At 39.7% G+C, this 11,918-nt stretch overlaps 1 protein-coding gene across 1 annotated transcript in view; it reads left to right on the forward strand.

The window, feature by feature from the left end:
- The window catches only part of VPRBP (Vpr (HIV-1) binding protein), a 65,876-nt gene that overhangs the window by 40,687 nt on the left and 13,271 nt on the right, over positions 1 to 11,918 (forward strand). The window contains exons 15-21 of the mRNA XM_006892311.1: positions 359 to 441; positions 1,047 to 1,131; positions 3,551 to 3,784; positions 4,400 to 4,493; positions 4,857 to 4,961; positions 5,159 to 5,232; positions 5,695 to 5,799. Coding sequence (XP_006892373.1) covers positions 359 to 441; positions 1,047 to 1,131; positions 3,551 to 3,784; positions 4,400 to 4,493; positions 4,857 to 4,961; positions 5,159 to 5,232; positions 5,695 to 5,799 — 780 coding nt within the window. The remainder of the gene's footprint in view (positions 1 to 358; positions 442 to 1,046; positions 1,132 to 3,550; positions 3,785 to 4,399; positions 4,494 to 4,856; positions 4,962 to 5,158; positions 5,233 to 5,694; positions 5,800 to 11,918) is intronic.

The following is an 11,918-nucleotide window of genomic DNA, read 5'->3' on the forward strand; positions in this document are numbered from 1 at the left end:
GAAGGGTTACTGTGTTCCCAGCTGACTGATATTTCAGATGTGGGAGATTGAAGAATGTTGTTAAAATAATTTTTTGCATCTTTCCCAATTTGATTTTTTCCCCCTTCCTTGAATATCTATTCTATATTACTATTAGTTGAAAAAGATTTATTATTCTTCGGAATTTATTTTTTTCTGTAGCATCCAATAGATAGAGTGTACTCAAAGCTTAGGTGCTTAACTGTTTCTGGGTTCCTGGGAATTTTTGCTGTCTTCTCTATTAAAAGCTTTATTTATTGTGTATATTTCTCAATGCTGATGGCAGATAGGAACATCTGCATATATACAAACACATGGTTAGACCTCCTCCTTCTTTTAGGATGGGTCCTTGCTGCTGACATCTGCTACTTGGAGCCAGCCTCTGTCTGCACTTTGGGGAATGAAATCAGTATTTGATATGAAGTATGTATCTGTGTGAAAAAATCTGTATGTTAATTACTTAATTTTAGGCTGCTTCATCTCATTCTTAGAGTTGAAACCTTTCGGGGAAATGAGGAATGCAGTGAATATTTACTGACTCTTCTCTTCATTTGGGGCTCATGTTTAATAAGATTTTATGTTAATTTATGAATATTCTTAGCAGATATACTTTTATATATAGAGTTACATATATACTTTTATATATAGAGATACATATTTAGCCTATAATCTAAAATGGAACATCTGTGTATTTATAATCATCCAAAATGGAATATCTTTAATAATCCAAAGTAGATTATTAACATTTCCTCATACTCAAATACTATAGATGCATTTTTTGCTGGGGCATATTCCAAAGGCACTGCTGCCCTATTTGACCATTTCTCTGACCAAAGTAATTCTTGTAATTTCTTTTGACTAGACTGATGAGGAGGAATTTTCTTTTAATCTTCACTGTACTTTTATTTATTTTCTCTGTATATGTATCATCATGTGAGTATGGCTGGGCAAGAGGCTGAGAGGATTTTCTTTTCAGTCCATTGGAAGAATATATTCTGAAACGTTATTTTAGTACTTTTTGTCCGTAGGCATTCCTTCACAGAAGATCACTATGTTGAGTTCAGTAAGCACTCTCAGGATCGGGTCATAGGCACAAAAGGAGACATTGCCCATGTAAGTACCTAAGAGTCCATTACTGTCAAGCTGATTTTGCTGCCATTATACTGAAGTCTTCCGGATTGTGAATCTTAGTACTTAAGTCAACAATACTCTCAGCTAGAGTCTAGAAAGATAATCAGGTAATTCTTAGCTATATAGTAAAATTGTAAAATGGCTAAACATGAACTTAATTTGGCAGTTTGAGGCAGATGTTATTAGAACAACAGATACATGGTGTACGAACTAAGTTTTAGATGAAATGAAGTCTCTGTTTTTATGAGACCTCATTGAGGGACACAAAATAAACAAAGAAGCCAATGTATGATATGTCTCGTAATAATTGGTACAGAGAAAAAGAAAGGATAAAAGGTGGAGAATGATTGGTGGTTGTGGTGACTTCTTTTTTCTCTAGGGGCTAAGCCTTAACAGACTAGGTAACATTCATACAAAACTTGAAGGGAGGTTTGGGTTTGTACAGCTCTCTGGAGGAAAGTGTTCCAAAGCCAAGTGTTTAACAAGGGACAGACCCTTGTTGAGAGGGAGAGGAAAGGGAGGGTAAGTGAGTTGGTGAGAGGACTGTCCCAAGTAGCAGCTTGGTGCTTGGAACTAAGATCTTTACTTTTCTTCACAAGAAGATGAATCGACTGGAGGATGAGCAGAGGATACATTACCAAATTCTTATAATGTGACCTTTTGTTCTGTGAACGGGCAAGAACAGACATTTAGGAGGGTGCTGTAACTGTCCACACATGGGTGGTGATGGCACTGTACCTAGGTGGGTGTAGTGGAGGCAATGAGAAATGGTGGGCCTGAGCCCAGAGGTTTTGGAGATGTGAAGTTTGAGATTCTATTAGACATGCAGGTAGAGAATGGACAGGTAAGTGAACAAATTTGGAATTCAGGAGAGCAGTTTAAGATGGGAGATAAGGATAAGAGAGTTTCCTACATGTTGATCTAGGTGAACTTGGGTGAGGTTACCAGAGAAGAGAGAGGTGTGAGGATGGAATCCTGATTTTTACTAACGTTGCTAATTGTGGAGGGACTTGGAAAGCAAAACAAAGAGAATGGCCAGTAATACAGGAATTGCCACGAGGAGAAATCAATTTTGAGGAAAATTGGTCAGAAATTGCATGAGAACTGATTTAACAACCTTCACATCAACTGTGGGTAGCTAGTTATATGGATCTGATTATAGTGTTTATGAAAGAATAGGAGGAGAGAAATGGAAACAATGAGTATAGATAACTTTTGAAGAGTTGAGAAGCAGAGAAGTAGAGTCATGGCTAAAAGAGAAGGGATAAGGTGCGATGAGAGAGAAGCTTACCTTCCTCCAGCTTATCACTTGGTTAAACCATACAGGAATGTTGAAGGAATAGTTACATACCCGTTATGTCAATTTTATCAGTTAAAATACTGTGCCATATTTTCTTTGTAAATGTCTATTTGCTGAATCATTTGTAAGTAAGTTGCAACCATCATGATCTTTTAGGCCTTACAACATGTATCTACTCATAATAGATACTTTATTATATAATTCCTCTACTATAAAATTTAAGAAAATTTATAGTAATTCCCTAATATCATCAATTATCCAGTCCATATTCAGTTTTCCCAGTTATTCCTGATTGTTTGGTTTCAAATGTATGTTTGTTGTTTTTGTGTTTTTTTTTGAACCAGGATCAAGCCAAGATTCATATTGCATTTGGTTGTTATGTCTCACTAAGCTTTTAAAGCCAAGAATCATTTCTTCAGTTTTCATGACATTGACTTTTGAAGAGACCAGGCTACTTGTCTTTTCCCATGATCTGGATGTGTTTGGTTGCTTCCTTGTGGTTGTTCCTTACATGTTCCTTATCAAAGGAGGAATTAAAAAAATTGGAAATATTACAGCATGTCTGTAAGCTGATGGGAAAGATCTGGTCTCTGCATGGGATACACGTTGTAGACTTCAGAAGTGTTCAGTCATGGGTGGCTGAAATATGGCTATTAGGAGATTTTTTTTAAAGAGAAAGAGTAGTATTGAATGGATTCCTCCTGTCCCCACTAAAAGTAACCCTGATGGAGTAATCTGTGGGAAATCACAGATTAAACCATTTGAAGAGTATTTCTGTTTTAATCTTGGCAACATTTCCTATTTCTTGTAAAGGGGAAGGGGAAGAGAGAATTTGCTTGTTCTTATCACCATTTCACTTTTTTTTTTCTCCTTGTGGGAAAGGGAGTTTTCAAATTATGAACGGGAAACTAAACATTAAAACTGTGCTTGGGTGAGCATGGCCTTCCTGTTTTTCCAGTTTTTTTATAGAATATTAGGACTTTGTGGTAATTTTGGGAGGAATTGGAAAAGCATGGGAGAGAGATTTACACAGCTTCTCTTTGACTGTGTCACCCGATGCATTGGTCTGATTTTTCTCTCCCTACCCCTTCTTCTCTAAAGATTTATGATATTCAGACTGGCAACAAGCTGTTGACTCTGTTTAACCCAGATCTTGCCAACAACTACAAGAGGAACTGTGCCACCTTTAATCCTACAGATGATCTTGTCTTAAATGATGGCGTCCTCTGGGATGTCCGCTCTGCACAGGCCATCCACAAGTTTGACAAGTTCAACATGAACATCAGTGGTGTTTTCCATCCAAATGGTCTGGAAGTCATCATTAATACTGAGATTGTATCCTTTAAATACAAGTCTTGTCTTTCTAGTGGCTATCTAGTTTATGTAAACATTTTTTTAAAAAATATTTTTTTCTTTTTTCCATTGTTTGGTTAAAGTATCCACACAGGTTTCTAACCATAATGAGCCTTCTGAAAAGAGAAACCGATTTTGTGAATGAATCTTCAGTTGGCTTTTGTAGACTTTAGTCTGTAACTATTGTGGTAGCTTGATGTGATATTAAATACACATTTTCTCTGCATTGAGAAGAGTGATTTCTGCCCCTCCCTCATTTTCCCCAAGTAGTGAATTGAATTTTCTTTCAGTAGTCTTTTACCTTTGTTTCACAGAAATTAATTACTAGAAATAAGAATAAAATGAAGGGGGCTGCTATTTAGAGGATAGGTGCTCATATGTCAGAAGATAGAGTAGGATATTATTCAGTAATACATATTCTACATGCTTTTATTTTTTACTTGATCCCATTAATTTTCCTTTCAATGGAAGGCTCATATTAATCAGCAAAAAAAGTACTAATAATCAGTGGGGAAAGTAAAATGTTTCAGAATCTTCCCCATGAAGTTAGGTAAGAAATTTTGTGTAAAATGTTGTTTCCTTGACCAGCCCTACTAGTGGGACCTTCGTACTTTCCATCTTTTACACACGGTCCCTGCTCTGGATCAATGCCGAGTAGTGTTCAACCACACGGGGACGGTGATGTACGGAGGTAAACTCTCCAATATTCTCTTCCTCTGTCATGTGATATTTCCTCTGTAAATTGATTTTTTTTTGGAAATACCTCCCATTAGAGAACTGGAAAGAAAGAGAAAATGATTGTGATGAAAGAGAAAAGTATTTAAAACTTAACCTGTATGATTTGGAAGCTGGGAGAGAAGTGGAGGATACTTTTTGCCATGATCTTAGGGTATCCAAGGAGGAGGGTTTGGGTAGCTAACTAGATGTAAATTTATTACAAAGGACCTCACCAAAGTCTTGCTTGGCCATTTGAATTTTCCGCACTTGTGGGTAGGGGATACGTGTGATTAATAATTCATGCTTGTCTTCTTGTTTCTCACTCTCTCCTACCTAGCTATGTTGCAGGCAGATGATGAAGATGATTTAATGGAAGAGAGGATGAAAAGCCCTTTTGGGTCATCCTTCCGAACTTTTAATGCAACTGACTATAAACCTATAGGTAAGCAGAAAGACCATCCATCTTTTTATCATGCTTGATGTTCCTCCATTTTCCAGAAGACTTCAGTGTTTGTTGAGAACTAGAGCTATGCAAATAGTTTTAAAGAATCATCTTGAATTCCTTTCGAGGGCAAGAGGTTTTAATTTAAGAACACAGCAATAGTCCAGTTCCAAGTCTTGTCACATTCTGTTTTCCAGCCACCATTGATGTGAAACGAAACATCTTTGACTTATGCACAGACACCAAAGACTGCTATCTTGCTGTCATTGAGGTAACGGGTGCATGTGGAGACCCTAATCTTTGGTTCTGATGTTTAGAATAATTTACTTACAGGCATTTTATCTGGTAAAAGATGTGCTTTAAAATTGACATATTCCTGATGGTAGATTAGTGGGATAGTACCCTTTTCATTTGATGGAGTTGAGAAATATACAAGAGAAATTGACTCACTGCCACCCCTGTCTCCAAGGAGTTTACCTCTCACCATAACATGATACATATATTCCAGGAATGGTGGTTTCTCTTGTGCTGCTTTCTCTACTGCCTGAGCCTTCTCATACTCTTTTTCTTTCCACTTCAGTGTCCTGGAGATGGACTCACAGTTAGTTCCTCTTTGTCAAACCAAGATTTTGGGGTTGCAGGGTCATGGTTTATGGGTCATAGTCAAGTCTGAGGTGTGGATATGAGCCTTCTGGAAGGTCACTGCCCCTGAGCCCTGAATGTTCTATTTCAGAACCAAGGCAGCATGGATGCCCTGGGGAACATGGATACGGTGTGTAGACTGTATGAAGTGGGCAGGCAGCGTCTGGCGGAGGATGAGGATGAAGAGGAGGACCAGGTCAGTGTCTGCTGAGATAATGGTGTTCTGCTCTTTTCTGATGGGGTTTAGCCTTTGCTATGTGCTGCTATATTCTTAAAGTCCTGTCGTGTGCCCTTCATCACTGAACTCAGAAGAAAACCAATTTTATAAATAAATGACCAATAGCCGATGGTTCTACAGGTTCTGTTTGTAGATTTAATGAACAGATCCACAATCTGATTTTGTTTCAGAGATTTTGTCAGGTCTTCATGGTATATTAATTACCTGTTCTGGTTTCAGGATGAATAGCTCCTAAACATGTGTCCAAAAAAGTGCAGGAGTTGCCCTGCTGAGATGGATTGTAGCACAAGACTAGCCTAACCTTCATAAAGTTCTGCTTTGCATTTTCTGGGTTTAGAGCACAGCCTGTTTTCAGAGTTATGGAGTGGAGCTTACAGTAGTGTGAGAAGTTTGCAAGTTTTTGAGAAATGAACCATTTATAAAATCTGGATTGATAGTACCACAGAGCCCTAGCTTTTTCACCTTAGTTACCCAGTGCTGCTGTAGCAGTGCTGCACATTGGTGGCGTTTACAAGCAAACAGTGAACTTCACACAGTTGGACTGTAGGGGAGGCTCTGTCTGCTCTGGAGGAAGGTGGTTGTTTCCGAGCTTTTGCTTTTGGGCAGTCTTCATGTGGCTCTTCCCCTCTTTGCTTCTCTCACTTCTGTAATGTCTTTTAAACTGGAAAACAAGACACACTCTACACTAATCCTATCTCATTAACAAAGACAGCTCACTTTCACATGGGATCATGGGATTATAGAGACTTTTTGGAGTGAGGGGGGGAAGCATTTAATCTATTAATTTCCCATAGATTTTAATTGTGGTTGACTGTCAGTGTTGCCTGTGGTGTACCAGTGCCACTCTCTTTCCCTCCACGGCTGCAGTCTCGTCCTCATCCCACCCCAGCTCTTTGAGAAATTATTTTCAATAATTAGGGCTAATGGCGTAAATTTCAGCATCTTTCCCTAAAAAACTTGTACTTAAAATTTGAAAGAATTATTTAAAAACCCAAAGAAAATGAACATTTTGTAAATATTATTTGTTGCAAGTATAATACTGTGAGCAAACAGTCTTTGTCTCTGGTAGGACTTAGCTAACTAAGCAAGGGTGTTTTGTTGTAGCACTTGGGGATTTAAGAGTGTGTAGCTTTGCAGGTTTATTATGCACATATTGTTTATTCTGATTGGAATCCTCTTTGAATACTGTATCACCTGGGATCAGACAGTGAACAAACTCAGCTAAAAATCCCATGTGTGTGCTTTCTTGGTCCCCACTGTTCTTAGTGTTGTGTTCCCACTGGCTAAGGATGCTCGGAGACGACTCAGAGTCCCTGTAGTGTGTTTCTGAGCACAGCAAGGTAGAAGAGTACGCCTGTGTGCATGTGGGGCAGGTCCTGGTCCCTGCTGATTTAGTTGCTTCCTGACCCAGAAGTGCTGTGTACTTGGTGCTTTCCTCTGAGGGAGAAACACTCTCAGGTTTCTTCTTCTTCTCCCCAGTGCACAAACTGAGGTGGTAGTCATGGCCCTTGTTGAATACTGTGGGAATATTATTGAAAATTGTATTCTCAGTACCATAGTTTTAAAATTCCATGCTTATTATGAAGAACAGTTAGGCTCCAGATTTTGAGACTACTTTACCAGATAGTCCCAAGAGTTTCCTAGGATAGAAGGATTTCCTGTAATCCTTTCCAGCTTCAAGCCTGTGGGAGCCTCAGAGATCTCTCCTGGGTGACAGGAGCCGGCAGAGTTGGCCGCTCAGGTGTGTCAGGATATGGGGTTGAAGGGAGGTCTTAGAATGTTTTTCAAACGGATGCTTAATATATCTTTTCTTCATTTGTGACATGTGTTTTAGTGCTTTACTACTAAATTTGTACATTTTGCTAGTCTTGGTTTTTTAATAGTGCCAGACTTTGCAAGTAGTGTTCCAAACTTCATGCAAACTATCCCATCTTTATGGGTTTACTCACCAGTACAGGCTTAACTTCTGCCTCTGGCCTCTTGGGTGTCACATGATGACCCATAAATCTAAGGGAAAGTGAGTTTATCTGTCAACACCTTTATCCTATCTTGCAGTTTATGAGGTAGTGGACTGAGATCATCCCTGGGTATGACTGCTAGAGGGAACAATGTAGTTGTTCCTCTACCATCAAAGCCTTTCTCCAGGGAGGCTTGGGTCAAAGACAGGACTCACTGATTGCCCTTTGTAGTTCTGTTTAACTTTCTTTTTGAGAGCTTAGGGGAGAGAGATACTTAAAAAGAGTGTTGGCTAGGACTTTTGACTCTAAGGGCTATAGCAGAGAGGCCAATCAGGACTGAGAGGGGCAGCCTCTGCTGGGCCCTTCTTGGGGGCTCTGGGGCTGAGTCGTCAGAAAGCCTAATTTCTGGCTCTGACAGGACTAGGTGTTTAGGAAGCTGTATGATGTGGTTGAGTGTAGGTAGCTATCTGCTGCTTCCTGATTTCTGAGCAGTAGTGACGGCACAGTCCTTCTGCATCACTTGGTGTATTTAGCATTAGAGAACTGTTGATACATTCAACTTCTGGAATTTTGAATTTTAATACTTTAGGCACTTTGATACCGTATTTATTTAAATCTTCATTCTTTTGGTTTCCATGTCCTCCTTGAATCTGTTAGTGGTATTTTGCTATGTTTACTACTATTTTAATCTGCTTTCTCCCTGTTTCCTCCTTCTGTGCCAGCTTTAGATTTTTGTTTAAACTCATTTTCCTTTGTAATAGTTACCTAATTTTAAAGCCACATACTTTTCATAGGAATCATTTGTTATTCAAACTTTTATCTGGGCTAGCTGTCTGCTTTCAGGTGTTTTCAGATATTCTAGGTATGTCCTGTAAGGCCAAGGATGCAGGCACCTGTGACTGACACCTTTGAATTTGCCTTTTCACCTCAGCAAAATAAACTCAGAAACCATCTGATCGGATGGTTCAATATAAATGTGTGCATAAATGATGGTTACTTTAAAAAAAAAATGACGGTTACTTTTTAAACACCTTTATGGAGTTGCAAATTCCACAAAAATGGTTGGGTTTTTGCCCTGTGTGTTTAAATAAACTTGGAGGTAAACAGGAAGGAAGGAATTGTACCACTATATTGATGAACATAGCAACTCTATTTAAGAGCCACAGTTTGGCCCGTGTCTGTTAGTCTGCCTTCCTTCAGGCATTTGATGAAAGCAGAGTTAAGCCAATCACATGTCAAAACTCCTGTTTACGGTAGTTTTGATATCCATGTGTTTTTAAATGTCACTTTAGTCAATTCATGATGCCACGTGTGTCAGTAAAACAGTATTCTGTAGGGTTTCTCATGGTTGATTTTTCAGAAGCAGATCTCCAGATCTCCCGTGAGAACTGCCAGACTTCTGAATAATAGTAGAAAGGGTTAACTCTTTGTGCCTTCCATCCAGGGGACATAGAGCTTTCCAGAAAGGAGAATTCAGGGTTTAGGAATAAGAGGAAATAATGAAGGCAGAAATAAATTTGAGGAGAACTGGAAGAGACAAAGGCAGCTCACACCATTTGCACAGTGTGAGAGTCAGGGTGGCTTGGTATCCATCGTTGCAGACAGACATGTAGGAGCCCTGCTGGAGTAATAAACTTAACACGTGTTGAAACATTAATTGATGTTGGGAACTTTTCAGAGATCTTATATATGCAGAGGTACACACGTTTCCCCAGGCTTTATGTCCCAGATACCACCCTGTGAGGCGTAACCGAATTGCGCAAAGTTGATGATAGTAGAGTTCACATTAAGTTTCATTAGCCTGACTCCAGGAATCCTTGACCTCTACGCGGGTTGTGTGTGATAGAGGAAGAGTATGAGTGAGGACCTTTATACCAGGCATAGGGCTTGGGTCACTCTTCTCAGAACTTCGTAGATGTTAATAGAATAGCTGTTTTTTTGGAATTGCTTTTTGACATTTCTGTGGATTGAAAAGGTGTTAGGTTCTGGAAGCTTAGCCTCTTTGCATAGAAGGTAGAGAGTCAGTGGGGAGGTCCCATAGTGGATCGAAGTCTAGGGCAGGGGGGATGTGGGGCAGCCAAGGGAGCATCACATGACCTCTATAAAGGGGGAGAAGGATCATTAAATAATCATGAAATCAGTTAAGAGGGAATAGAGGCGAGAGAATGACACTTGTTAGTAGAGTTTTGAGCATCACAGAGTGTTCAACAGTGGGTCACAGACAGAAGAAACATGGGCACAGTTTACAGAGCTAGGTGTTAGTGTTACCCTTTCAGATACCGTGTTGAACACTGTTGCATGGAATAATGCACCATTTTGTCAAATGTGGGATACTGTATTTAATAGACAAATGGCAGACACAACTCTCTCTCACTGGTAGTACTAATAATTTGCAGTGGTGATCCAAATACTACCTAAATATTGCTAGACTTTAATGAAATAATTTTGCTTTTTCCTTTTCTGACCTCCCAATAATAGATTCCTTTTAGGGTATGGAGGAAAGGGTTCATGTACTTGAACCAGGAACTCCAAAAAATTGTTACCTCTAGTCTTTTTTTTTATTTTTTTATTTATTTTTCATTTCAGTGAACATCTACAGAGATTTTGGAATTCCATTCATTCATTGTTGCACCCCTCTCCCTGCCCCCCCTGTAGTCTTTTTTTTTTTTTTTAGTTCAACTACAGGATCAGATTTTGGACAGGATTTGGACCTTTTCATGATGCAGATTTAAGGTTTCGGGAATAAGTTGATGGCTGTGTCTGTGGTGTGACTGCGTTAAACAGCACCAGGCCTGGAACACGGTGTGGAGATGAGGATGGGTTGAGCTCCACTTGGTGTTCAGGCAGCTCTTTTCCCTCAGCATCTCTGCTGCATAGAGTGTCCTCAGGGCTTTCTAGGGAGAATACGTGTACAGCTGTTCTGCTACAGAGTATGCAAAGACTTTGTAGGCTACCAGAAGAATTTGGAATAGACTTGTAGGTGTTCATTAGGTGTATGTGGTTGACTTGTTTTTTTGGAATTGCTCTTAATTTGAAAGCTTTTTACCCTTTATTCTCTTGGGCAGCTAAGCATTAATAATGTTTATAGCAATGAGAGAACTAGTTAATATCTTTCTGAATGCTTTAAGCTCTTACGTATCCACCCCACTATGGAACTTTAAAATTTGTGGTATCTTAAATTTTAATTATAATAGATGCATTCCATAAAGACTTAAATGATACATGGCTCTAGAGACTTTAAAAAAATGTTTCAGTAATGGAGCTTTGTTAATAGAATGAATTTAAAAAACCAGGGAACTTTTCTGGCTTAAGCTACATTGCCAACTCAGAGGCAGGTGATTTGAATGTACCAGCCCCTCCATGGGTGAAATATGGGCAATCTCTGGGACGAGGTGGGAAAGAGTTGAGGAACGTTTATTATGCACAGATAGAAACTGTTTAAGAGGCTTTGGGCAGAAGAGGGAACTGAAATTTAACAAAACTGATGGAAAGGGAGGGTCCAGGGAGGTTTACGTGATGATGGTGTGTGCTGTGGAGCAGCAGCGGACTCACAGCCAACCCTCCAGTGGGTTTTAGATTCAGAAAATCACATGAGAGGAGATTATCCATCTTTCTCCTGTGGAGCATGTGGTGTATTTGAGGTGCCTTTAGGTTGATAGTGTACCTTCTCACGGCTAGACTGTCAGAACTCTGAGGTTTCTTTGTTGTGTGGTGTTGAGTCAAAACTGACTCAGCTGGTTATCCAGTAAGTAACACGGGGCATTGCCCATTCTTCACGGAACTGCTGGTGAATTTGAACCATGTGTCTTTGGGATTGCAGCACAGGTTTCATTAGGACATTTTAAGTAATGACATTGTTGTTGTTGTTGTTATGGGCCGTCGAGTCGCCTGCGACTCATAGCGACTCTATGTACAACAGCCCTAAACTCCGCTCTGTCCCGTGCCAATCGCACTGTCTCTGACACTCCCATCCCAATTATCCCAGTCACTGAATCAATCGACCTCATAGAGGGCCTTCCCCTCCTGTACTGTCCCTCCACCCTCCCAAGCATGATCTCCTTCTCCAAGGACCGGTCTCTCCTCACTACATGTCCAAAGTAAGTTAGACGGAGCCTCAGA

Source organism: Elephantulus edwardii, unplaced genomic scaffold (assembly GCF_000299155.1).
Source record: "Elephantulus edwardii isolate Elephantulus edwardi_28Jun2011 unplaced genomic scaffold, EleEdw1.0 scaffold00113, whole genome shotgun sequence".
NCBI classification, from domain to species: Eukaryota; Metazoa; Chordata; class Mammalia; order Macroscelidea; family Macroscelididae; genus Elephantulus; species Elephantulus edwardii.